Source organism: Nelusetta ayraudi, unplaced genomic scaffold (genome assembly GCF_046127955.1).
Source record: "Nelusetta ayraudi isolate G7.1 ecotype Tasmania unplaced genomic scaffold, CSIRO-AGI_Nayr_v1 ptg000135l, whole genome shotgun sequence".
In the NCBI taxonomy this organism is placed as follows: Eukaryota; Metazoa; Chordata; class Actinopteri; order Tetraodontiformes; family Monacanthidae; genus Nelusetta; species Nelusetta ayraudi.
The window spans coordinates 15,534,887-15,562,500 of record NW_027466185.1 but is presented as its reverse complement, the minus strand read 5'-3'; the positions used below and the strand labels follow the sequence as shown (position 1 = coordinate 15,562,500).

Here is a 27,614-nt window from a genome sequence, read left to right as displayed (position 1 = left end):
AACTAAAGAAGTGAAGTGCATTGAAATCTTGCTGTAAAGACATGATTTGGTTGACACAACAGGACATTCACAATGAATCAACATAAAGATGGCAGCAGTGCAGGGGATGGATCAAACCAAAAAGAAAGAAAAAAGCAAATTAACCAAATATGTTGTTTTATATTAAGATGTCCCCATCCAGCTGATGCATCTCTTTACATTTAATTTAAAAGCATTGTTAAAGACAGCAGAGCCACGACACAGTGCTGCTGCAGTAGTTAGTGTGTCCGTCCACTGGCAGCAGGTTGGATGGACAGATGGATGGATGGCAGCGACTTGACAGCATTTTTACACGCTACTAGCCGAGTAGCAACATGATAGCTGCTGGTCATCTTCTCTTCATTAACGTGATAGCTACTGGTGGTCTTCATCAACATGGTAGCTACTGATGGTCATCAACAGGTTCAGACCACCGGAGGAGGAAGTGGTGCCAAGACGGAATCACAGGAGGATACGATTCATCTTTTCTCTTTATTTGATATTAATTCTACAGACCGGGGAAACATTCATGAAAAAAAGACGAAAACTGAACATGAAGGCCAATGGCACACGACACGGTGCCACTGACTCAATGTTCATTTATTAACCTGGAGTGGCACAGACTGGATCTGTCATGTGAATACATAGGCGATCAGAAAAAAAAACATATGTTGCCAAATGTGAAAATGCAACAAGCTCGATTCAATGGCTGTAAATGCGTTTCATAAAATCCATCGAGCCATCAAGCTAGTGTATCCGTTTATTTTCCTCCAACATTAAATGCGGAAAACAAAGTTTCGCTTTTGATACAGTCATCATCTGGGGTCAATGCAAAATGTTAACTGTTGTCAACTGGTCGCCAAACAATCAGCCAATCAGATGTTTCAAGTGTAAGAAAACTTGAGTTGACTTTCAGATGACAGATGATGGAATTAGATCAAAGTAACTTTCAACTTCAACCAAAGCAGGCATCCAAAAGAGTTTGATATGACAACCAATCAGAACTGGGGACATCCTGGCCTGAAGTGTGTATCCAGGCAAAGACACGTGGAGGGATTAAAGTGTGTACCAGTGAGAAGGATCTTGCCTAGTCCAAGAGAAGCTCCAAGACAGCGACAGACAGACGGTAAATCAACAGTATTGAACATGAGTCGTATTGATGCAGTGGACCTACTCTTACATTTGTTCCCTCTCTGACACACGCGTGCGCGCGCAGACGCACACACACACGGACACACACACACACACACACACACACACACACACACACACACACACACACACACACACACACACACACACACACACACACACACACACACACACACACACACACACACACACACACACACTTAGTCCATCTTCTCCTTGTGAACCAGTTTGGGGGCATCCACAAAGTCCTGGCCGTTGAACAAGATGATGGCAGCGGTGATGGTGCTGGCAGCTCCCCAGAACATCACGTAGGCCAACGTTTCTGTCCACGTGTCACCTGCGAGACAAGGAGCAGCCAGAGAAACACTGTCAACAGCTGTGCGTCCATGAAAGTGTCTCGCAAAATAAAAGTCATAATTCTAAGATTTCCACAAAGTAAAATTGCGATTTGCAGGTGTTTCCATTGAATGGTGAGAAGCGCATGAGGCGTAATTCTGGTCAAATCTCGTAAAATCTTGTAGAATTATAACTGTATATGTGTAGCAGAAATTGTATGTGTTGTTTTACTATAAATGTGTATAGTATGTATGTGTGTAATATGAATTCATTATGGATGGAGAAGAGATGGGAGAAATACGCTGAGCTTCTCCTGCTTTCCTTCTCCTGCTTTCCTTCTTCTCTCCTTTTCGAATATAATAGTATAATAGTTTTTTAAAACTTTTTTTCTGAATTTAATTGTGTGCTGTTTTTTTTTTAATTGACTTATATTCAAAATAAACATTTCAATCAATCAATCAATCAATCAATCAATCAATCTCAGTGAGACCCCACTTTGAGGAGTATGGAAGTACAAAATTTCTTGTACAAATCTGCATTTCCATGTTGTAAAAAGTGTTTCCATGACACTTTTGCAATATAGCTCTATATGGATACGTGTGAAAAAACACCTCATGAAAGCATCAAAAACTTTTAGCCATATTTGAGAGGTTTTTCCAAGTTGAGCTGTTTCCATCACCAGTTTTTTATTGTACCAACTCATATGACTAATATGCAATAGGCAAATTATCCTTTGAAGTCATGATCAACAGATCACTGAATCTAGTTCTTTATTGAGACTTCAGGCATGAATGTGTTTTTTTTTTATACGGTTGAACAGTTGATATGTTCACTGAGACTTGAGATGTGCCATTTAAATTGAACTAAATTGTCAGCTCAAATGATACAGAGAACGTTTTCTGCTGCGCTGTTTCCAAACTCTGGAGGTTTCATCATCATGAGTGGTGAAAATCTTACCAGCCATTAGAAGACAGACGATACACATGGAAAATGCCACTAGCATTATAATGGGTAACTGCAAAAAACACAAAAAGGGTATAAAACAGATAAAATATTTACATCATAAGACTATAGGAGCTGCTGCTGATGATGACTGAAAACTATACTGACTGTTAGGAACTTCCAGTCCTTCTGCACACGGAGCGGAGTGGGTGCATTGGTTTCATCAAGAGCAAAGTTGCCAAGGAAAAGGTCGATTGAGTCCTGAAAAGCAACAGAAAATCTTCATGGATGCAAATCAGGAAGCACATTTACACTTTCACTTTGATGAGCTGAGGGTTCAAACATAAAGTTCAAGTGCATTGCTTCAATGAAAAGTTACTGTTTGACAAATGTCGATAAACTGGTGCCTTTATAGACATATTTGCATTTATACGTTTGGAAAAGTAATAACAAGAATGATGCAGACTGGGCCAGTGGTTCTAAACTGGTGGAGTCTCAGCACCAGCATTTCTTTTTCCTCATAATGGAGTCACCACCCAAATTTATTCCACAAAAATAAAAACACTGGCACACTTCCTATCATGTCTAGTAAATAATGAATTCAAATGAATTCATTGGATTGTGTGTCCTGGCAAACATTTTGCTCTACGAATATAAATATTTTGTAGGCGGGGCAGAAACTTGATGCCTTTTGTTACTCAGTCGTGCTGTTGTGTCATTGCGATATCGCACCTGTCTGAATCCATCGGAGAAGTTGTTTTTGTAGTAGCGAATCATGGAGTTCCATCCGTCCATCAACAACCCAAACCTGGTCCTCTTTCCCGTCCTGATGGCAACAACACATAATGACCGCTCACAGGAAAACAACAATGAAAACATTTTTCTCAAAAAAAAAACCACACACAGCGACAACAGTGCGTTAGTCAGCCGTTGTGTTACTGTGTTTGTGTACCTGGTGAAATCAGTTTTCAAGGCTCCGGTCCCTGCGTACTGCACAGCGCATGCATTGGCATTGTCAGCCCATGCTGGTTGAGAAATAAATCACACACAGAGAAACCAGTGAGAAGCTGCTTGACGTTACGCGCACACGCACACACACACACACTCGTCATGCCAGCAACACACACACACACACACACACACACACACACACACACACACACACACACACAGAGTGTGGTACCGTTCTTGTAGATCTTCTCAAAGTCGCTCTGCTCCTCGAGCCTCTGGCCCACGTTCAGAACTCCCATCCTCTGAAAACACAAACACACACCCGGAGTTCCGGCTGTGAGCTCAAGCTGCCATCAATTAACATTTTTCATTCATGATGTTAATAATAATAATAATAATAATAATAATAATAATAATAATAATAATAATAATGATAATGACAAAATGCAAAATAAAATGACACTATTTTGAAGTGAAGATTATTGCACTGTGAACTCTGCAGGCCTGTCAAATACTGCGATTTTGCATGAGCTTCAATTGAATGTGAGGGAATCACAGTTGATGGCTCTGCACTGTCTGTTTACCTCCGTACTGTTAAAAACATTTTAAAATAAATTATATGTCACCCTCCAACGACAATGAGAATAAACTTTCTGTCAGATTAGAAGCCAGTCGGTGGAGCTGAGCACTCGACAAAACAGTCCGAGTGCTCTTGGTTTATCAGCAAGTCTAAAAGTTAATATTCATGACAAAATCAGCCGTTGCAGTTACAAGACGCCCAACATGAAAACATTCCTCAGCGTTCAGTATCACTGAAGTCACTCAAATTTTAGTTTTCTGATTTCATGATTTCAAGATAGAACGCTTGGTAGTAAAAGGCAGTAAAAAGTAAAAGGTTGCATAGCTGGTGCAATGAGCAGTGTGGAATAAAATAAAATAAAATAAAATAAAATAATTATTATTAATCCCACACTGGTAAAGTCTGCATAATTGCAGCAACAATGCAGTGCAAAAGAAGGAAAATTGTATCGATTAAAACAAAACAATGAAATAAAATAAAATGTCTATAGAATAAAAAATGGGGAAAAAAAACCAAGATATTTACATCATGTATACAGCTGGATTATTTGACAGGGATGGTGCAGTGAGAGGTGTCACTCTCACATCCACTCACACACCAGCGGGTATCAAAGCAGCTTCAGGCTCCACTGGGAGCAACTCATCATCTTGACGCAAGGCAGACGGAGGCGGGATTCGAACCGTCAAACCTCTCAAGTCATTGGACGAGCCGAACGAATGAAGTCTCACCTGGAGCTGCGTCTGCAGGGACCGCCTGGCCAGGAGGCTCTGGATGACGTTGGTGCGGTCCAGGCAGTCCATGCAGTTACTGCGGAAGACCCCCTTCTGCTGCGCTACCGTCTCCTGCTCCGAGTTCACCATGAAATAACTACACACACACACACACACACACACACACACACACACACACACACACACACACACACACACACACACACACACACACACACACACACACACACACACACACACACACACACACTATCAACACCTCTTCACAGTGCACAGCGTGACATCACGGTGACCACGTCACTGACCTGTACTCATCTTGCGTTTGAGCCACGCCGTCGACCAGGATTTGCAGACGCTCCCACCTCATGCGGCTGCACTCTTTGTGGAAGTCGAAGGCGATGTAGCTGAGGGGCAGCAGGAGTGTTGGAGTCAAGAGGCACCAACTGAGACCAAAACCTACTCAAGACTAGAGAGTGTGGACATCCATACTCTCCGCGGAAATTCGCTACCTACCAGAGTGTTTCTCTAAAACACACTGAACCACTCGGAGCAAAAAAAACAAACAAACATGTAAAACAAATCCAACGAGCCACTGGCTGCTTCTTTGCATCTTCAACGGGATTAAGTTGAAGAGAGTTTAGTTGAGTTTCATTTAATTAAATATTTTTTTTACGTTTATTTAGACGGTGAGTGCATATTGATAAACACTGAATACATAGGTAATCACTGTATACATGCTGGACTTAGCACTGCTGCTGGATTTCATCCGTAGTCCCCCGACAACACAACAATTAACATAATAAGAACAATTGACATATAAAATACAATAATATAATGCAAAATTGCATATAAAAACAAATGAAATTAAAGTCAATTAAAATAAAAGTCCATAAGCATTCAGCATATTAACTGTGCCTACACTACTGCCCATGGGCCCGTGCAATGAGAGTTGTAGAAATGAGAGGCGCTGACACTCACTTGATGACGTCATTGCTCATGTTGGACACCATCCTGGCAAAGGCCTGCTCCAGCGGCTTCTCTGAGCCCTTTTGATTGACCTGAAGAACACACATGACAACATTGTCAGAAAGATAATCAGTGAACCGGCAGCTTTTGCTGAAGGGCGCAGTGACAACGTGGTTTCTCACCAGGTTCAGAATGCTTTGCTTCCCATAAATCACCACTTGAGAGTCAAAGTGCCTCTGGAAACCGTCCATCTTTAAACAAGAGAATACAAAAGAAACTTGACCAACTAATTAGTAGTTCACTAATAATTCTTAAAAACAAAAGAAAATAAGCAGGTAGAATGATGACAACATCATCTTACATGAATGGCAGTTTTACTAATGATGGGTTTGGGTTTGTATTTGAGGTTGGGCCTCTGACTCCAGTAGAAGGGTATGGAACCTCGTGTCTGGGGGCAGAAAACACATTGGTTGATGGACTTGCATTTTAGTGGTGACCATTTCAGCCAAGCCTGGTGAACTCCTCAAGCTACTAACCTGCACGAAAGAAGCCATGGCTCCTTCATACAGAACTATCTGCTCCGTCTCCACAAAGTTGGCAGCGTGGCCCCCAGAGTCGATGCCTGCAAAGAGGCATCGCATGAAATAATCAGAATCTCATTAATATTGATGAAAATAAATTCACGGGGAAAATGCCATCCAGCGTTCATTAGATTTCAGCACTGGGGAGGCATCTTTCAGCGATGGTTGTGTTTTGGAGGGGGGGGGGGTCGCTGTCACATGGAGTGCATTAATATCTCTTTTACAAGTGAGGCCTGGCCACTAGAAAATAACAGGAAGACAGTTTAAAAACAGGAAAAACTGGTTCACTTCGTAGTGACAGTACAGTGCACCTGCCAGTCTTGCACACTACTTCAGTAGAATGTTATCTAATAATCTGGTATGCAGAGAATATTTCAGATTGTTACTAAAAGAAGACAGTGTTTTGTGTCATTGTTTTACACTTGTGACTGATTTTGGTGTTTAAACTCAACTCTTGTCGACAGATTCCATGTTACAGACTTGTTGACCAGTTAACAAGGAAATCAGTCAGTGTAGCTGACATGGTCGGTGAGCAACATCCAAATTATATCTAAATCAAAGGACTAATGGTTTTTGTGCTTTGTTCTCTGAGGGTTTTCTCTGCGCTCCACTGGAGAAGACACACAGCTGCTCCAGTGAAGGTGATTTACCTCGAACGTAGTATCGGACACCAGCTCGGAAACAGCTTCTTCTACTAATGAGGATCCATTCAAAGGCCTTTCCATTGATGCGGCACGTCTTCATGAAAATGACTGTGGCAAAATGTTAAGGTCAACGTTCACTGTAAAACTCTCACACAAGTAACACAACTAATGGCAGTTGGGTATTCCGTGAAGATATTCCAGCGCTGCGGATACATCCATGGACGACGGGGATGGCAAACTTGTGAAGCTGGAAGGAAGCGACAAAGCATCGACGGTTATTAAATGCATGACTAAAAAAAAGCAAATGAGTGCAGTTGAGGTGAGCGGGAGATTTACCTCCGTCTGTGCTGCCAGTTCTCTGAGGAGATTGGCGTTCCAAACAAACCTCTGATCTGCCTGAAGCAAGGTGATGTCACAAAATTACTCAGCATCATCTCAAAACCACAAGTAAATATGTACCTCAAAATGACTGCGCTTGTTTAATAAAATATTATTTATAAATCTGCTGTGTTGGAATCATGTTTCCTGGCAATAAACTGAACAAAGCTGAAAAGCTCCTTCTCCCTTCGACGTGATGTGCATGCGAGGTTCCTCTCACCCTCTCGAGCAGACTGCTGTCCTGGAAGTCGGGGCTGGTGTTGCCCAGGCGCTGGAGGGTGTGCGTCAGGTCGTAGTCAGTGCAGAAGTAGAAACCGTCTGTGTTCAGCACATTGCTCATCATAGTCAGGAAGGTCTTGTTCTCCTGAGACTGAAAGAGAAAGAAAATGCATCAAGCCATCACACACACACACACAAACACACACACACACACACACACACACACACACACACACACACACACACACACACACACACACACACACACACACACACCCCCCTTCATATGCAATTACACATATACATACAGTACACTGCTGTATCTTTATTGTACGAATACAGTACTTGACTTAACAGCTCATTGAGAAGTCATTCATTTGGTTAAGAGGGGAAACTATTTACAAGGTGTCACCTTTCATTTTATTTTAACTCAAAATCCTGTGAACAGTACCTCACACGGGCCACAAGGGGCAGTAGAGTGATATGCATTAAAATGAGTTTAGGAGGAGTTTCAGTTGTAAGAAAAAAGAAAAAAGAGAGATGATATTCCACAGTTCTATTCATATTTTCTGTAAATGCTGCAAAGCTATTCAATAAATGGAGGAATGAAGAAGAATAGAATAGAATAGAATAGCCTTTACTGTCATTGCAATACAAGTAGTAACAATGACATATTGCACCCTAGAAGGAGATAGGAAAGAACACTACTTTGCTGTCATTACTGTTATAGAAGCTGCAGTCGCACACATACAGTTTCCTGCAGTGTGTGTTGGCAGAGAGAGAGACAGTCTCACAATCTCACACAACACCACCGCTTCCGCTATCACAGAAATGCATCAGATATTGTTGGTGTTTGCAACATTTGCACAAACTATTCTATTTTTTAAGTCAGACAGTCACTCTGTATCAGAGGTGATAAACTCTGGCCCACGGGCCAAATTTGTCCTGTGCTTTTAAACAACACATATCGCTAATACTGCATATAAAGTATATTTTGACTTCATTGGTTTATTGTTGTTATTTTATTTTTAAATGTATTATCAGGCCGTGTAAAAATGTTCCTGTTGAAATTTAAATCAGAAGGCTGCAAATGAAAAAGATCGTATGATTTTTACTGACATTTTATATACTTTGATGATTTCTTTTTATTTGAAATTGGATTTTGCGTGTGTGCAATATAAAGTCATTGACTGTATAGTATTGAGCTTTGCTATGTTCCATATTCAGGTTGAAGCCAAACATTGGGTCCACGTGAAAAGCTTCACTGTTCTATCGGGAGGAAGATTTTCTTTCTTGTTGGACCGAGAGACTTTATCCAAGTTTGAAGTGTTGGCCCCAGTGTGTGTTTGAGTTTGACGCCGCTGCCTTATATCGACATGCGCGGTATGACTGACTGCCTCACCTGTATCTCAGAGAGATGCAGCATGGTCCTCTTGTAGGAGATGATGTCAAAATCCACGGCCTTCCACACGGCGTGACCCATGAGGCTGCCCACGTTGCGCTTCCTGGTGATGACGACCAGGTACATGCCTGCGTGCGTGCGATTCAACCACCGGTAGACCAGTTACCACCAAAACATCATGAGCCAGAAGGCCTGACTGGCCACAATGCTGCAGTGCTGCAGTGCCACCTACCTGCCACCAGGCGAATGGTTCCCAGTAAGCCACAGATGGGCCTGGTGACTGCTGAAGCTGGAACATCTTCTTTACCTGCCAGACAGCACAGTGGCTCAAACCACAGACAGACACACGCCTCCTAATGCTGTGCTGTTGGACATGACTAGAGCTGGAGATAAGACGCAGTGTAGTGCTGTAGTCCAGACGGCACCAACCCAGACCAAGACCTTATCAAGACTAGAGAGCATCGAGATGGAGACCGGAACATCTCTTTCCAGTAAGGTGTCTTTTAATCATTTTCTTCAACATTTGGCTGCTTTGCCAACTATTTTGAACCATTTTCAAGAAAACAACTTTGCGTCATAAAATAAAACATTAAAAAAATCAATGAACTAGAAATAAGAGGGCAGGGTGTCACTCTGGGTGTCACCAACAGAGTGTAAAACAGCAGCAGCTGGATTATTTTACGTTATTACCGGGCTATTACAGTGCTGGCTGAGTCTCCACTGGTCTGGATCAAAAATCCCCAGTCTGTCCAGTCCCAGACAGAGACCAGACCCAGTAATAATGCCTCCGAGTCCAAGACGAGACCCAGACCCTTAAAAAGTCTGGAGAGCGAGACCAACTTCCAGTACTGCAACGCTACCGCCATGAATTAATAAGAAACCATTTTTAGGGTACAATAAGTTGCCAAGTTATCAACATTGTTGTCGTGTATTAAACTATTCAACGTCAGCCGAAAAAGTCGTCCATGAGAGTGTGAAACTTGTAAAATGCAGGAATGCACCGATACCAGTTTTTTACAGAACAAGAAGAGTACAAGTACTCGCATTTCAGTGCTCACCGATACCGAGTACTCAATGAGGCCATTACACAGTGCAAAATGACCGATTCTTTCCCCCCCACAGACGTTCCACAGCAAAAACACAAATTTAACAAAACTGTCGTATACATACACATACAACTGGTATCTGTGTCGTGGTATCGGTACATATTTAATGAGTTTGAGAAGAGTACTCAACCCCAGTATCAGGGCATCCCTAGTAGAAATCTTTAATTCTTGAATTCCAATTTGCAATTTGCACAGTGGTCAGTGCTGCCGCCTCACTGCAACAACTTTTGCTTTGCTTCATTTTACATTGACTTTAAGGCAACATGTTTTCTACATATCCTACGATAGCTTGTTTCCTCCTAAGTGGTGGCTCACCAAAACACCCCATCCATCTGCTGCTGCTCCGCTACCCCCCTCTGGCACACAGTACAACCCACAGTGGCCCCACCAGTCAAACAGTCCCCCACCCTCTCCCGGTTTCAGCTACTTGGCCAGTGTATTGAGTGAAGCATTTAGAAACATCTACCTGTGAGGGTCATCTCATTGGAGACCCTGTCAATGGTCAGCACAGCATCAGCCCCCTCATCACAGGCCTCAATGAAGAACTTCTCAGGTGTAGTGTGCCTGTGAGGAGAGCAGAGACTCATTCAAGGTGTGACGACCAGTCACAGCTTGGAAAAAGGAAACATTTTAGATGTAAAACATATTGTAAGCATGACGGGTTAAGACTATGGAATGATAGGATGTGAGGCACATTCATTTCTTGGGTAGGACTCTGACCCAGTATGGAAAGTTTAAACAGGGTTGTTTTTTTTTTGTATTTCACACCCAAACATACACACCGCCCATTTACTGTACATCTAAGCCATATACATATACTGCTGTATCTTTATTCTATTGATACAGTACTTTAATAGTTCATTTACTAATTACTCAACTAATCACATCACTTCTAGAAGTAAGAGCAATCTGGCAGATTTGCTAACATGTGGACGCAGCCTTTGAACAGTTCCAGTCGATCCTCTTACTCCAATGAAACACACCGGAAAATGTACTGCTGTTGTTAAGGAAAAACTCAGCTTTTAATCCAACAAGTAGAAAAGTGTGACCTCAAGATGGAGTAATACTGAGCTGGAACCACCACACAAACGCTCATTTGTGAGCCTTTCGTAATACACATGACAATACGTGTATTTGTACTCCACCAACAGATGGGATTTTGCACATGGCCACTTCGACTGCTTACATTGTTTCACTGACTGCCCTCCGAGCGTGGCTCACTTAAAGTTAACACTGTCTCACAGTATCACCAGTGCTCTCTATGGCACCTCATCCAAACATAAGAAAAAAACCATGTGTAACTAGAGGTCGCTGATTAGCAAAAGCTGAGTTTACGCCAGGCTCCAATCTGGCAGATGAGTGAATGAACTAATTTTACAAAAACACAAAATCCCTCTTGCATGGTTCCAGGCTGTGCTCCTCTGTACAAAATGTGAAAGTTTTGCACAATATTCATTTGTTGTTGCTCAAGATGACAGAAAAAGCTTTTATTTTTAAAGTGGTGTTTGGTCAAAGACAGTTATGATTCTGTTGAACCGCAATTGCAAACAAAGTCTGCTTTTCATTAGTTCATTTTCAGTGCAGGTTTATTTATGACTACTTTTGTCAGTTTCAAGTTGTTTCAGTGACAATCGCGGGGTTTTAGTTCTTGAACAGAAGGGTACCAGCAATCTACTCCACATCTGTAGAGAAACGTTCTCTAAACCTTCTCACTGGCTGTTTTAAAAAACAGAAATTCAGCTCTTCTAGTCACGACAGCCCCAGACGTCATCGGTCAGCTCCGGCCAAGGAAAGACCTGGTGCTCGCTCATGACCGACTACATCGAGGGCAGCTGATTAGTGTAGGATGGTTATGATGACCAGCGAAAGCACAGAATCAAAAGCAAAGAACAAATAAGTTTAATTTAGATATTTCTGCCAGGAGGCTAAATGGAATTAGTCTGAGGAGGAAACCCACTGCTTCCTGCCGGCTGTAATGTCTACTGAGGCAAAATTGATAGACTTACTGACTATCCACTGACTGGGGCACATTATCCAAATGATTTGGAAATTACTTTCAATGGGCAAACAATACAAATCCCAAGTTTTGTGAAATGTTTTTGGGTAAGAATAAATAAATAAATAAATAAATAAATGAATTTGCTTATGTCAAGCCTGCATATGGATTAGACTAAACACCCTGGCTATGCTGTCTGTTGAGCATAACTTCATCTTAAAAAAAAAAAAAAAAAAAACCCTGCCTGAGTTCAAAGACACGTATACCCCTCAGAAAACACGTCCACCTGGACTTTCTCTCTAAAAATGGACATCAGGATGCTAATATCATGTCTTTGTCACAGAGGGGTGGTGAGATATTTCCCAGACAAGACTATTCCAGACGAATAGTTCAATTGGGATGTGACCCAACACCTCGGAAACACTCCCTTTTGCCGAGTTCCAGGGGGAAACCTGGACAAAACTGGTCCCGGTGCAGGATTGACAGCATAGTTTGTGCACAAAGAGTGAAGTAAGTGAGTGAGGTGTGACCAAATCCAACAAGGAAATGGCTGAAACCGTGCTGAGAGTTTCACCAACTTTATCAATACGCTGACAAGGCAGCCAACGTTGAATTTACACGCAGCACGGGTGACAGCTGAACCAACTGTCGTTCAAATTGCCACGTCGGTGCAAATGCGTGAGAGTAAATTTGCGGTAGAAACTCCAGCAAGAGCGTTGACGGTGCTGTGCTGTTTTAGCAGCTCAGCAACCCTCAAGTCACTCAGCAGTAGGGTCACATCAAACACCACGACGCCTGTGTGTGGACACCGATTCACACTTCCCATATGCGCCTCACACCGTGGAAAGAAAGACGAATCAATTAATCAATTAGCAACGATTCAGTAAAAGTTAAGGGGTAGCTTCAACAACAGCGAACACCCAACTTTACCCGCAGTGTCAATGGAACCCATTAAAGTTACTGCTTTTCACTTGGTTGCCAGCTCCACCTCTTATCCACCATTTCCACTCATTGGAATGAAAAAGACTGACGTTATACGCGAGTAATTGCATTTCCTGTACTTACAGAATGTATCTTTCGTAGGCGGTCGCCATCTTCACTGCTTATGCTGCCGTCTACCTGACCTCAATGACGTCAGCAGTCAGATGGCGACGGCGACCAACCCATGCCAGTACCGGGAATGTATTGGATGAACGCTCAGTCACAGACCCTGGTGGTTACAGGCGTCGAGGTTTGTTTGTTTTTTGTTGATCCTTGTCCCCTCCTCTAATGATTATTTTGCTTATTATTTCATACATAACCTTCATTTGTATTTTATGATCCCATTTAGTGTGTGTATGTTTGTATCTCAATGTGTTCGTTAAAAAAAATAAAACAAACAAAAAAGACACCGAGGTTTGAGGCTAACTCCGCCTACTTCCTGGTTACGTCGTTGCTTAATATACGGAGCCCGAGTTGGACAAATGTCAGTAAATCAGACACGACGTACAGAATGTGCTTACGACGTTTATTGCTGTCAGAACATGTCAGGCTCCAAAAACGAATTAAGAGATTGTGTTAATTTTATATTATGTACCAATATAATCTTATTGGTGCATAATATAAAATGAACATAATCTCTTAATTGATTAATTCAAATAATTGTTTTTTAGGTTGTTTAATAATTGTATTTCCTTTTATCATAAAGAATATTATGAAGAATACTAGTCGTGAAGACAAATTTGTGTATGTATATGTAAATATGTAATACTTCAAAATGTTCTCAGTTGTTAAAACATAAGGATATTGAACAACAATTTAATTTTTTTTTGTGATATTACACTGAGTTGTTATATGACATATATTTTTAACTTCCACATCAATCTTAAATACATACATTTGATTACATTCATTTTCTGTTTATTGTCACTTTGTCGTGTCAATTGTCCAATATGTCCAATCGTAAAACCACAGTTTGAAACACTTAAATGGCAGCGAATTAGAGGCCACCCAGACTGTGAATTTCTGCCAAGCACTAAAATCCTTTATTCCAGTTAAATGTATGTAATCCTGTTTTGTTGATTCTTTTGATTATTTGTTTGTCAATGTTGTTCACATCAAATAAAGTTGAAAAATAAAATCTGATCTAAAAGTATCAGCATTTTTCCAGTTAGCAAAATGACTATTAAAGAAAAAAGTTTACTCTACTGAGTCTTCTCAAATAGCTCCTTGTTATTATTTATTTTCTTAATAATTATCTTATTTTAAAAGGATGTTGCGGGGGTGGGAGGTGCACACTATTGAGATTAATGATCAGACTTGTTGGTGTTTACTAGTCTTTTTTTCTGAGTTTAATAATAAAGAGCTGAAGTACAAACAATATACAGAGAAAAACACACAATAACTAATTATCCAGAGGCAATCTAGATCACATAAAATGTACATGCGAGAGAAAAATAATGTTTTATTCGTCGCAGTTTCCTTCGTCGATTTGGTGATTAAACTTCAAGTAAAGTTCCATTTCGAGTCTGAGTGATGTTCTGACACAAAAGTTCTCGTGACAGCAAGCTGCCACCTCATTGTCTGACGGAAGTGTGTAACGTCAATAACACTACGCAAAAGCCGAAATAGTCCCAAATTTAATCACAGAGTAAAGAAAAACGGTCGGATGAAACTTGAGGAACTATTGGTTTCGCACTCAACGCCACTATAACTTCTTCATGAAGCAAAAATAAAAATATGTAGTGAGCTTCAGCTTGGAATGGGAACGGAAACGACGCGCAGCCCTGGAAACAAAAGAGTTGTCCATCAATATGCCGACATAAAAACCTAAAGGAAAATGCAAACAGGAGTTTTCTGTCTCTCTCAATAAATGTTCTTTAATTAAATCAAATACCAAACTATCCATCGAAATGGCGATCTAAATATCTATAAATTTGGTTTCATGGAAGTTACATTTTTAAAAAGGCAGTATCCTGTCCACCCCTACGCGCTGTCGGACCCACCTATATAAACGCCATCCGGCATGTGTGGCGTTCTCTCGCGCTTCTGTCTGCAGGTTGGAGGTATGTAGTTCCTTAACGATAACGAATTTCCCCCATTTCTTATCCTATAATCGTCATATTTTATAAAGAGAAAGTTAACCAGGGATTACTAGCCATGAAGATATATTTTGATGGAAATGGTGAGAATGTATGTGTGCACATTCGTAAATATATTTACGGCAATAATGCTACCGAACACGTGGCGTGGGCCTCTTTGAGTTCTTGTTTTCGAAAACTGATTCTTTAGATTGCGATTGAATTGTCTCGTTTTTTAATCAATCCGAGTAATTATTGGCTGTTAGTTGTTTTATTCGATCAAGGCAAATCGTCAAATGATCGACCAGCCTATTTTGATCAAATTAGAATTAGAAGTTTTTTTGTTGTTTTGTTTTTAATTGTGTTGTGACCGGAGAACTTAAATGTTTTTGCACTCGGAAATTTAATTTCGTATTTACGATAAGTTTTCACTCAATTATATTTGCAACCTGGACGTTTGTAAAGTTCCATTTCTATGTAACCACATCTTTGCATGACTGAATGCTTTTTTTTTTCTTCAAAAAAATAATACTCCCAGTTATATTAAATTGAGGCAAGATTAGAGTTGAACTGATTACATATGTACTTTTTAAGATACATACTTGAATAGATCGCTGGCCAGCTCGCTGTTTTTCAATGTAGTCAGAGTGAACTATTTTGAAACTGTTAAACAGGCTTTTTAATGTTTTGTGTTAATGGAAATTTCATCCCTTTTGTCCAGGTGCGTCACGGACTGGACCTGTGGTACTGCTTAGCGTTCTGCTTCTCAGGCCACTGAGTCTTGTCGCTCCCCCTGTGGCTGGTCAGATGAGCCCAAGTTGAATATTCTTTGGTGAGTAATGACCTGTAACTTGGTGCTCTTAATCAGACATGCTGGTATGATGATTCACTAGACTAGAGTCTCTGAATGTTCTATGATGCTCTTTCACAGTGCACTGAGCATGTACGTGCTGAACATTTCAAGTGACCAAACAGAACCAGAACTTTGCTAAGCAATGTGTTTGTATGTTTCCACTAGGTGTCTCTTCAGGGACCCATTTTAATAGGTAAGTTGATGAAAGTGGCTGCTGGACCCCCCTCATTTCCCCACAGTGCACAGATGTGCTTTGCTCTGTAACTGTTTGTATCTCTTATGGTTCAATTGTCACCTTCAGTTAAAGCACCTAAAATTTCTATATTTTGAAATGGACTGAAAATATGGTAGTGAAATGGAACTTGGCTGGGAATGATGTCGTTTGAATAGTGACTGCTGAATGTGTCTGAGCTGGTCAATGATGATGCACTTTCTATGGTTCATCTGATCTCACGTGAAGACTACTCGCAGCGCACTGAGACACTCAGACACCATCGATTCTCATCAGTCTAGCCATGTTGATTACACACTTCAATAGAAGTCATTTGCAGGCGAGAATCAAGCTGGATTGTAGGCGTGTTTGTCAATTTTAACTTGCTGCTGGACCTGAAACTATCAGATATTAACTCTGCTTTAATTTATTGCAGGTGAGTGAAAACCACGATTTTGGATGATCGCCATCAACTTCATTTTTGGATGTCACGTTATTAAACTACTAGTCATACATGTGCTGTAAAAGTTGCTTGAAATTAAGATTATTAATAAACTGAGGATTTGAAATTTGACTGTTTTCTTTTATTTTCCTCCACCCTGATGTTTCTGAAATATTACCTACCATCAGAGTCTCTTTGTCATTGCTTCCCTGAAACATTAGGTCAGATTCATTTAATATAAATGTTCTCTGCTCCCGAAATACAGCTTCCCTTTAGAATGAGCCAAGACGGTATGAGACCGTTGCAGGAATCAATTTTTCTCCTGGGGATTTTCTGGCCTTCAAATTATTTTGAGAAGATTAAAAGTAATATAAAAACCTACAGTAGAGCTTTATTATAAACATGAACAGCGATTCAGCCCCAGTTCGTTCTGTTGGCGTTTTTTAAATGGATGTAATTTAATAGGTTTTAAGACATTCAAAAGCATTTACTTGGTATAAACAAAATTGTCGACTTGGATTGAGTTCAGGGTACATACGTTTGGTCCAGAACTAGGTGTATTGAAGAGAGGGAACAAAATACAAAGAGAAGTCTTTGTCTTTTGAAGTCTTTCAAGTCTCAGAACAGAATGACCCCCCCCCCCCTTTTTTTTCTTTTTACAAAATCAGGATCTTAAATTCCAAAAATAATGTTACGAAAGTTTGCAACGATGACTTTTCCATTGTGTAATTTGATTGTACAATCAGACATATGACTTCTGACTCTTTCCAATGTCCAGATGGGTTAACAAACTAAATTGTTGGTAAGATATGAAACATGTTTCAAACTTTAATTGACTGTATTAATCAAAAAGAACTAAAGGAGACAATGATAAAATGTGCAAACAATTTGATAGAAAAGGCTGGAAAGGATAAGAAAATTCCAGATAACCTAAGACTCCGAACGCTTTAACACAAAATTACTGGCTACTAGTTGCCACACAGTCATTTGTTTTACATATCTCACAGTAAATTATTGGCAACAATACAACTATGTAACGTAATTTAACGGCTTTCATGCCATGAAGTTAATGTGATTTAGCAGCATGTACTTGATCCATTGTTTGGATCGTTTGGGATCTATAATGACCAGGCCCAGTAAGTCGTCTGTACATTTGTTCAAACTCGGATTCCGTAGATTGTACAAATGACGTAACCAGGAAGTAGGCGGAGTTAGCCTCAAAGTACGTTGGTGACGCCGACAGAAAAGAAAGAAAGAAAGAAGAAGAAAAGCAAGGTGTGAAGTTGGGCGTGTTCATGTGGGAGCACGAAATCAACATAACACCTGCAAGCTGCCGTTTCGGTAACACAAATCGTCGGTGGATGTTTTTCGCATTCACCAGCTTCCCTCCCTTATCATGTATGATGTTTTATTGAACGGCGAACGTGGACACAGAGAACAGTAGCTCAGCTGGAACTCTGCTCGTGTCGAACTTTGCTGCGAGCCGAACAACGTAGTTGTGACGACGTCCTGTGCAGCCCCGATGTGACACTGTAACTCCAGCTAACGTTGCTTCAGGTAAGACCATACTGTCGAATATTGTAGTTCAATTGCGTTAAATAACTGATCTAAGAGCTTGTAATATTAAAACTGTCTAGCTTTCCTTTGTTACGTCAGGCCTGTATGTCGTCCCGGACAGTTATTGACAAGTTCTAAGTCACATTAGCGAACCTTATCAGCTGAGACAATAGAGGTTAGTGTAGTAGTCCAGACCGCACCAACCGAGACCAAAACCTTATCGAGACTAGAGAGTATCGAGATGGAGACCAGACCAAGACATTTTGGTTTGGAGACCAGGACCAGACCAAGACTTTATACATCAAAGAAAAATAAAGTATCTTTTTAAGATTGCAGTTTGCTTCTCAAAGGAACAGCAACATGTCTTTTCAGCAAGGTATCTTTTAATAATTTTCTTGAACGTTTTGCTGCTTTGCCAACTACAGGTACTACCCAGAAAATTAGAATATCCTGAAAAGCTTGTTGTATTTCTGCAATTTCTTTGGATTTTGCAGATCAGACCTGATCAGCAGCTTTTTTAAAAAAAAACTCACATTTTATGATAATTTTCTGAGTTTGTGGGATTGTGGTTTTAATAAGCTGAAAATTTTACAACAAGGAAATGCTTGAGATATGTCAATGTGCTTGTAATGGCTCAATAAAATTTGTTGGTTTCTTCAACAAAAAAAAAAGAAGATAAATGAACTAGGAATAAAGGGGCAAGGTGTCACTCTGGGTGTCACCAACAGAGCGTAAAGCGGCAGCAGCTGGATTCTTTTCTGTAATTATCGTGTCATTACAGTGTTTGCTGAGTCTTGACTGGTCGGGATCAAAAATGCCCAGTCTGTCCAGTCCCAAACCGAGACTGAGTCCAAGACGAGATCCTTAAGAAGTGGTCTGGAGACCGAGACCAACCTCCAGTACTACAACCCTGATAGAGGCAAACAGTCTTTCAGTGTCATTTCTAATCAGAATATATGTTTGGTATTTGCAGGTCCTTACCAGTGAGGCGGCGCTCCGGAAGACGATCACACAGAACAGAGTTTGCCCCAGAAACTTTGATCACTGACTCGTCCGTGACCGGCGTTTAACTTCCTCTCTAATTAACACATCTAATGTAAATGTGTTTGATACAGGAATAGCAACCTTTGGAGCTGCAAAAACTTGACTGTTGGCCAGAGACATGTAGAAGATCAGCACTGCCTTTGTAGCATCATATTTAAAAAAAAAACGAATTTTTTTTTAGATTTTAAAAAAGTTGTTTCATCAACAAGTGTGTGTGTTAAAACAGATCCTGATCCCCAGCAACATTAGAATTATTCGATAAATATCTTTACTGCTGGCAATACATGAATGTTTTTTTGGAGCAATTGATCAGAATTGCTTGAAGAACGCATCAACTCGGTGCCGAGTGTCTTATTCAACTCCAAGGTTGGTGAGGAACCATGACGGCTGTGGTTGGTCGAGCGCTGGGATGGCTCGCCTCATGGGGCAGCGATGCCACCACGACAGAGAAGCCTTACGCGGGACAATGTGACGTCCAGAAGGCCTCAGTAGGCTCTTATGACCCCAGGAGGTGGACATGGTGGATGTGGGGAGGCTGGAGACACCAGGAGGACCATAGCGGTACTGCAGAGGAGTTCTGGGAAGCCAGGGACAAGCTGCCGGTGATGGAGATAGAAGAGCTGGGCGCCACAAAGAAGGAGTGTGTAAGTGCAAATTCAGAGCCAGTTTCCACATGGTGGAAGTATGTCCCATCTTGGTCTTCCCTACCGTGGTGGACAAGAAGGAAGACAGGTGGGCTGAAACAGCAGAAGTGTGACGTTGACGGGGATTTCTCCGACTACGGAACGCCGCCTCCGTCTCCTCCACCGTCCGCTCCACTCATATCCCCCTTCCGAGTCTTTGCCCACACCTGGAACCTAGAGATCCTCCCAGAACATCATGAGATCTGCTTCAATTTCCTCAGACACTTGTTTGATCTGTTCACCGTTGGCTTCCTGTGGACCGTGTCTCCACCTACCAAGCTAATCCTGGAGGTTCTGGGCGTCCAGGGCCCGCTGAGGTTGTGGCTGCACGGCATGGCCATGTTCCTTGTCTCCACCATTGGAATGGCTGGGCTACTCTGGTTCATTCAGGAGTATCTCCCCCAGTTTGCCCTCATCTACGGCATCGCACAGGCAGTCGTCATCTCCATCAGTGTCCGCCAGAGTGTGATCCTCGGCACAGAGGAAGAACACACAGAAGAACATGAGGAGGAGACGGCTGAAGGCATTAAAGGCAACAAGGGTCACAAGCAGCTGCAGCAGCAGCAGCAGCAGCAGCTCATCATCCAACGGGAGAAGATGAAGATGAATTAAAACTGCGGTAAGGCACATCATTGATTATTTTCTCTTGTGATCTCATCCAGGACAGCAGATCACATTAGGGTTTGGTGTCGTGACATTGTCACTTCAAGTGAATGACATTGGGGAAGAAAAGTGTCCAAATGAAGACCTTCGCAAACTGAGTGTGACTTCTCTTTCTTTTGGTCTGTGTGTTAAGTTCAGATGATTTCAATTTTCTTTCAAATAATCTTTTGTTTAAATGGTGCTTACGCACAAATTTCTGCAAGAAGTTAGCAGTGAGCAGTAGTTTTTTTGTCCTTGTTTTTTAGACCCTCATCAATCCATGAAAACAGCTTTTGGTTAAAATAGCCCTATTTCTAGTGGCACTTTATTAAACAGGCATGGGCAAACTACGGCCCCCAGGCCATAGGCAGCCTGTTGAGCTTTTTAATCCGGCCCGCCGAGCTTGAAGAAATGACATTAATAATAACTAAGTCATAAAATAGCTGTATTTCATCCAATTTTTCAGTGTTGGAAAAACATGTCAGTGTCACATTTTCTAACCCATTGTGGCTCACCAGTGTAAAAGTTGACCCACCCCTGTTCTAGGCAGTCCAGGGCTGGTTCTAGTTGGTGGATCTACGTGGTCCCAGGATGGTTCTGGTGGTGGTTCTAGCCCAGTCATGGGCAAACTATGAAACTCCAAACTATATTTTTTCCTCCTATGAGGTGGCTCACCAAAACACTCCATCCATCTGCTGCTGCTCCGCTACCCCCCTCTGCCACACTGTAGAACCCACTGTGACCCACCAGTCCTAAGAGTTTGCTCTCCCCACCCCCCACCCCAGTACTAAATGTGTTTGTTTTTAATGAGAGCAGCTTTTGGCAGTCTGGGAAATAATATACATGTATTGTGTATGTATAGCCACAATAAGAAAGAAAAATGAATCCTGTATGGGGGGAAAAGATGTAAGCCTTTAAATGAGGTAAAAGTGGGTAAATTGCATATTTTTCGCAGTTTGACAGCAACGTTTTAAGTCTTCCAAACTTGAACAAAGTTGTGTGTTTTTGTCCTTGCAGACGGTGAGACGTCACCATCCCAACCAGGGGGAGTTCGCCTGAGTGAAACCTTCTCCAATCACTTGACATCACAGCAAAGGGACCTGACAGAGCGTTTCCCTACATCACTACTCTGCACAGTGATGTAGGGATTGTATTGCACACTTCCTGTAAAATAGAATTTTCTACTTCTGTGACTTCCTTTAAAAACACTATTGAGCGCTAACACAGAATCACAGCTTATGTGTAGTGCATTGTTTCTTTCCGGTGTTTCGTTCATTTCTTCATCCTTTCTTCTTATACACTATTGGTGCATTGCTGAAGAGAAAGTCTCGGCTCTTGTCGACAGATGCAGCAGTATTTTTTTTTTTGCAAACGCAATATTTTTCCATGTCATTTTTTGCCTTGAAACACTTGCACGCCAGGTTTTTAGGTCACAGAAAGAGTCTGGCATCCAGCCGCTCGTCTCTTTATTTGATATTGTGCAGCCATTATTGATGCCACCTCATCTCCTCAGCACCAGGAGACAGACTTGCACAACTTTGTACCAGAGCTTGTTACATGTGTCTACATAAATGTATATCTACAAGCCACTTGGATGTTCTTGTGTTTTATTAACCTTATACGACAGTGCTAATAATATTCACGGTTCGCTTTCAATTCACTATGAACTCAACATGGTCACTACGCATTGTACTACTACTACTACTACTACTACACGTTATATTTTTGTTATGGAGCGCTGCCTACTTTCCTTCACACTACCAGTTGTAAGCGTGACTTCTTGAGGTTATGTTGTTCCTCTTATTGTGACATTGACATGACTATTCCCAGCAGTGAATTATGTACATGACTAAAATCATTTTTGAAATAACATCAGTTTGAGATTTTTGAATTTCATTTTTTTGTTGTAAATGCTTTGTTGAAATAAAAAGTGTCCAGTCAGCAGTGATTATGGGCACCACCAAAGTGTGAACTTTCCAAAACCACAAACCCCACAAGCCCACTTGCTGTCACAGGGCCTCAAAAAATAGTTTTGTGGCTTTAAGAATCCAAACGAAGGGTAATTGAACGGACATTGACTTTAACACAGGCTGCATTTACAACAAATTGCTGTGTGTTGTGTGGATGTGGAGTGAGAGCTGCCCAGGTTCCTATACAGTGGTAGTTGAGGCGTCAGCTGCTGATCTGGCTGCAGGCTGGTGGAGCATCAAGACCATTTACAAGAACTTTGTTCAACCGTGAGACACGTTTCGCTGGACAAATGAAGAAATTCCCCCAAAGTCACAAAAGCTGGCAAACACTTAATGCTGCTGCTGACAAGGACACAAGTTCTGAGCACCTTCTATTAAGAAATAAATTGGATTGCTTTTGCAAATGTTTAATTTGGCTGGAAGGAAATGGAAAGCATGAGGCGGAGAGAGCACAAACCCCCCACTTCACAATAAATCAACACAGTAGATTCAAGATTGCAAATACAGTTCCTTTGAGTTTTACTTTTTTTTTTTTTAATTTATTTTTTATTTTTACAAATGCAACACCCTCCAAAACCTGAAATAAAACCCTGAAAGGGGAAAAAAAGAAACCTTGAAGAGAAGCACAAACGAGGGAGGATCTTCCTCTAGATGACTGATGACATAGATTAGAACGCAATGACAAAAATAATGAGAATGGAGAGTCAAACAAATGGGAAGCAGCATGAGGTGGAGGTGGAGCAGCAGAAGAGGTGAGAATAGACGGAATGGTTTCAACAGAAGGACCAGTTGAGAGTCCAGCTGTCATGGTTTGGCCGGAAATAACCTTTGTGTCAGCTGACAGCTGGAGGTCAATGTGTCGGAGCACCTGGTGTGTCGCTTCATTACTGTCGCAAACACTTCAGTCATGTGTATATATATATATATATATATATATATATATATATATATATATATATTTATACATATATATATATATATATATATATATATATATATATATATATATATATATATATATATATATATATATATATTTATATATAAATGTGTGTGTGTGTCTAAAACAACAGATTTCAAAGATACTAATAGATAGTAAAACCCATTTATTTATAAGCAAAAAATGTCAATAACTGTGATGACAAAGAATTCATATTTGTCCATAATTGTTTTTATTATTTACATAACAGAAAAACAGCATCATCATCATCATAATAATAATTATAACAACAACATGATCAACAACTCACACAGTGTGATTTGATTTTTCTTGGTAGGGAAGGTTTGTCATGGTGTCAATCTGTACATGGCATGGATGCAACTGGATGCTCCAGGTGTTCAGGCAGCTTTTTAACAGGTCTGAAGATCAGATTTCCAAAGATGTCGTATCAATCAAGCACCCCCCCCCCCTCGCCCCACATATATAATAATGCCTTCTGGGCAGGCTTGTTGTTTATCTTGATTTTGTAATGGAAGCTGATGAACTGGGTCATCCCGCCAATCTGCCAGAAACATGCAGCAATCATGTTATCGTGTCATTGAGTGTTAATGAAGTTGAAGCAACTGACTACATACTAAACTGCCAGACCTGCTATTTCATCCTCTGCTCTTCTGCTGACTTCCTGTCATGTGAGTGCGGCGTCATTAAACAGGCTTTTAATCATGTTGCAGGTTGCAAAACCCGAAAGGATTCAGTTTGACTTTGCGACTCGAGGTACCTCTTAGTTCAGAGTGAGATCTGACTAACACAAATAAGACTATCGAGAAAAAAGATTTCAAACAATGTGCTGTACAATATACAGTGAACTTAAATACTGCTCGCGCGTTTCTACACTGTTGGTTATGTTTCAAAGAAAGTCTAATCTGGTGAGAAAATGAAAAAACCGACTGCATTTCTGTGAAAATTGTGAATTATGATTATAATCGACTAGAAGAAAATATTTCACCAGCTGTTATCAGATTTTGATAACAGGTATATGTTCACATTGAAGCTCACTGGACACAATGTTACGGGCAGCTATTGTTTTCTGTTTCACCACAGGTTGCCAATTAGACCATTGGAAAAAAAGAAAACGCACCGAGAAAATTAGAATCCACTACATGAAAACATGCTAAATACACCGTAGTGCCACTGTCATCACTGCCTGGCCTCAGACTACGTCAACAGCCTCCAATCCAGCCCGGCTGTGTCACCTGCCACATTATTTGACATATATAAACTGTTCAAGTGAGAGAAGATTCTGTCCAATCACCCAGAACCGGCAAATTAATTACTGTGAATGTTCCAAAGCATATTGTACTGTATAATGGTTTGGAATTATATTAGTGAGCCTGGAAATTAAAGAAGGAACTGATGCTCAATGTGGTTTTTACAGTTTGAGAAAAAGCAAATCAAACAGAGTGGACGCTAAGGAAACAGAGCAGCATTGAGCAGCTGAAACATGCAATGCAGGGTGGATTGAAAGGCTACGCCATGTTGAAAACACTCGTGTTAAACTCTCCAGCATGTGATAGTTGAAAGAAATCTAGTAGGTCAACAGAGAAGTTGAGTTTTGTGCTCTCACGGGCAGACGCATCATTTACCGAGGAAAACCTTAATTTGTCTATTATTGGGGACAAATCTATGCAGAAAAACCTGCTCCAGTGAAAGAGTCTCTGACCCTGTGACTCGCACACAGCTTCGGTCCTGCCTCTGACTCAACAATGATACCTTGATGAACATAAGTTAAGTATTGCGTGTGTAGTAGTTTTGATATGATGCATAACGCTGCCAAAACACCCCCAGTGAGCTCGTCCAGCTCATTAGTGGGCGTGGGAGCCTCCGGGGTTCTGTGGAAGTGAGGGATCCCCACCTTCCCTCTGTCCGTGAGCTCTTCTGCCGTGTCCCAGGATGCAGTGAGCGCTGCCGCAGCCCTCCTCCTCATCCCCCTCGCTCTCAGACGACGACTCGCCAAACTGCCGGGGCTTCTCGTAAATGCAGCAACCTGAGGCACAACGTGGACGGTTAATAAGAACAGACGAGTCCTGCACAGTTTAGTTTCGTTTTATTTTTCATTAAAAAAAAAAAAAAAAAAAAAAACTAAACGTGGAGGGTTAATCAAACAGACGAGTGCATAAAAGAAGAAAAGTCCTGCACTCTCTCTCTGTATGACAGCTATTTTGTTTTTCATTTATGTTTAAACATTTGTTTTGGATGATATCTATTAAAATGTACACTACCAGTCCAAGATTTGGACACACCTTCTCATACAATTTTTTGGCTTTATCTTTAAAACCTTCTACACTGCAGATAGATACTGAAGACATTGAATATATGAGCAAGATATATGGAATTATGCTGCAAAGAAAAACATGTTCAATAACTCTAAATGTGCTTTTTATGAAAGGTGGCTATTTTGAAGAATTTCAAAAACGTTGAGATATTTGACACTTTTATTCTTTCCTACATAATTCCATGTGTGTTAATGCGTAGATTAGCTGCCTTCAGTGAGAAACTGCAACGTCAACAGTCATGAGAATGAGAGAAAAGACATTACTTCATAGGGTGTGTCCAAACTGTTGACTGGTAGTGTAAGCCAATATGCTGCAAATGGAAAATACACTTCTGCAAATTTCTGCTACAGTTATGTGGAGCAATAAGTGTCCTGCACAGTGGTGACCAACACGCAAGCGTTTGGTTTCCAAGCTTTCAGAATAAATACTTTGCGTTAAATTACTTTAGCAGTCATAGAGGCTATTTGATAGCATTTCAGTTGGAGCTGAAAAAGACAGTTTGACTCACACTTTGAGGACCTCCTTCCAAGATGTTCATTGTCGATGGTGTCGCTGGACCACTCGACCCTCTTCTCCGTCTTCCTCTTCCTCAGCTTGATGGTCAGGCTTCGGCCCTCCTGGAACATGACAAGACGTTTTGAGTTACTGGACACTCAACATTCACATTTCACCAACCTCAGTTCCCAACTCAAGGGCCACATATTGAAGCTTTGATTGTATCCCCATATTGTCTAACATTTCCCCTACACGATTCTTTAATCAATTGTGCAGTAATATATCAATGGAACAAAAAACAACAACAACAACAAAACACACAACTTCTAGTCTTTAACCTGATATCCTCAACTCTCGATTAGCGGATGCTAACAACAACCTGGCAGCGTTGGGGCTCAAATTTTCGACACGTTTGGGATGTTCTGGTTCTGACACCACGAATAATTTGCTTGTGCACATCTGTCGCTAAGTCATTTTAAGTGACACTGAACAATCGCATCTGCCATAAATGTTTATACCGACAGAGCCGGACTTGTATCCAGTGTTTGGGGGTAACCTTACATCATGACCACTGTCGCACCAATCTACGCATACCGGAAGACGGTCGGTTTACACGACTACCAACCAAATTCAGCCAACATCTAACGGGACAATTGTATTTTATGAGATGTATGTTACCGCACCACATATTAGGCCGAGGCTTAACTGAAGAAATGTACTTTAGGCTAACACCTACATGCTGTTGACAGTTGGAGCAGACGTGAGGAACGCGTTGAAACAGTGTAATACTCGAGACAACAACCCAATGACTACAACACAAACAGACGAAACAAAAACTTGACTCTTTGGCAAACCTGCTGGGGCGGCGGCGGCGTGCTAGTCTGAACCGTCTCCGTTATCGTTTCACTTGAAGTTCCGGGAATCTCCGCCATTCTTGAGGCTAGTTTGCTAATACTAATGTGAACGTTAGCGGATTTGTAAAAGAATCAGAGTGTGCCGTCAAGGATGGAGAGTGAGTCAAGGAAAATGCTAACAACCTGACGATCCAGGATTGGGGCACATTAGAAATGTGATTAATATAAAGCTAAGCTGCAATCTGAGTTTTGTGGGTCTCAAAACGGAAGTGAAATGTTTTCATGTTAAAATGGTTCTCATTATTTTTTTACCAGATTGCGCTTGTTAAAATGCATAATCGGCACAGACAATATATGCAAAAACTTGATTTAAACGCAAAATATTTCCCTCAATAAAAGTACTGCGGGGCCACTGTATTCTTGTTACTACAATCGTCTTGGTTTATGTTTATTTAAAATATCGACCGGAGCTTTCGTCAGATATTGGGGAAGGTATTTTCCGGCGGACATATTCTACTTCCGGTTGTCC

At 41.1% G+C, this 27,614-nt stretch overlaps 3 protein-coding genes and 1 long non-coding RNA gene across 6 annotated transcripts; 2 read left to right on the top strand and 2 right to left on the bottom strand.

The window, feature by feature from the left end:
- Window positions 1-496: 496 nt before the first annotated feature.
- On the bottom strand, window positions 497-13,229 carry sacm1la (SAC1 like phosphatidylinositide phosphatase a). The gene is made up of 20 exons (XM_076051672.1): window positions 13,068-13,229; window positions 10,473-10,570; window positions 9,133-9,207; window positions 8,901-9,028; window positions 7,500-7,649; window positions 7,238-7,297; window positions 7,115-7,148; window positions 6,908-7,009; window positions 6,213-6,298; window positions 6,038-6,124; window positions 5,859-5,927; window positions 5,689-5,768; window positions 5,016-5,114; window positions 4,708-4,846; window positions 3,632-3,701; window positions 3,401-3,473; window positions 3,181-3,274; window positions 2,617-2,709; window positions 2,464-2,521; window positions 497-1,507 (listed from the first exon to the last, which is right to left on the bottom strand). The coding sequence occupies exons 1-20, from the start codon at window positions 13,094-13,096 to the stop codon at window positions 1,371-1,373; spliced, it is 1,761 nt and encodes a 586-aa protein (XP_075907787.1). The 5' UTR covers window positions 13,097-13,229; the 3' UTR covers window positions 497-1,370.
- A 1,664-nt stretch (window positions 13,230-14,893) lies between these two features.
- LOC142877147 (uncharacterized) lies at window positions 14,894-16,699 on the top strand. Of its 3 annotated transcripts, none has more exons than XR_012923791.1 (3): window positions 14,894-15,046; window positions 15,783-15,893; window positions 16,080-16,699. It is a non-coding gene; the product is annotated as an uncharacterized LOC142877147 (long non-coding RNA). The 3 variants fall into 3 exon arrangements; XR_012923792.1 differs by lacking the exon at window positions 14,894-15,046 and adding an exon at window positions 15,143-15,165; XR_012923790.1 differs by lacking the exon at window positions 14,894-15,046 and having other exon boundaries at window positions 15,053-15,893.
- Window positions 16,700-17,799: 1,100 nt separating this feature from the next.
- cunh6orf47 (chromosome unknown C6orf47 homolog) lies at window positions 17,800-22,355 on the top strand. Its single transcript, XM_076011276.1, has 3 exons — window positions 17,800-18,124; window positions 19,098-20,470; window positions 21,511-22,355. Exon 2 carries the CDS (start codon window positions 19,549-19,551, stop codon window positions 20,461-20,463), a length of 915 nt encoding a protein of 304 aa, XP_075867391.1. The 5' UTR covers window positions 17,800-18,124; window positions 19,098-19,548; the 3' UTR covers window positions 20,464-20,470; window positions 21,511-22,355.
- A 1,257-nt stretch (window positions 22,356-23,612) lies between these two features.
- ppp1r11 (protein phosphatase 1, regulatory (inhibitor) subunit 11) lies at window positions 23,613-27,371 on the bottom strand. Its single transcript, XM_076051487.1, has 3 exons — window positions 27,086-27,371; window positions 26,245-26,353; window positions 23,613-25,447 (listed from the first exon to the last, which is right to left on the bottom strand). The coding sequence occupies exons 1-3, from the start codon at window positions 27,161-27,163 to the stop codon at window positions 25,266-25,268; spliced, it is 369 nt and encodes a 122-aa protein (XP_075907602.1). The 5' UTR covers window positions 27,164-27,371; the 3' UTR covers window positions 23,613-25,265.
- Between the last annotated feature and the right edge of the window lie 243 nt (window positions 27,372-27,614).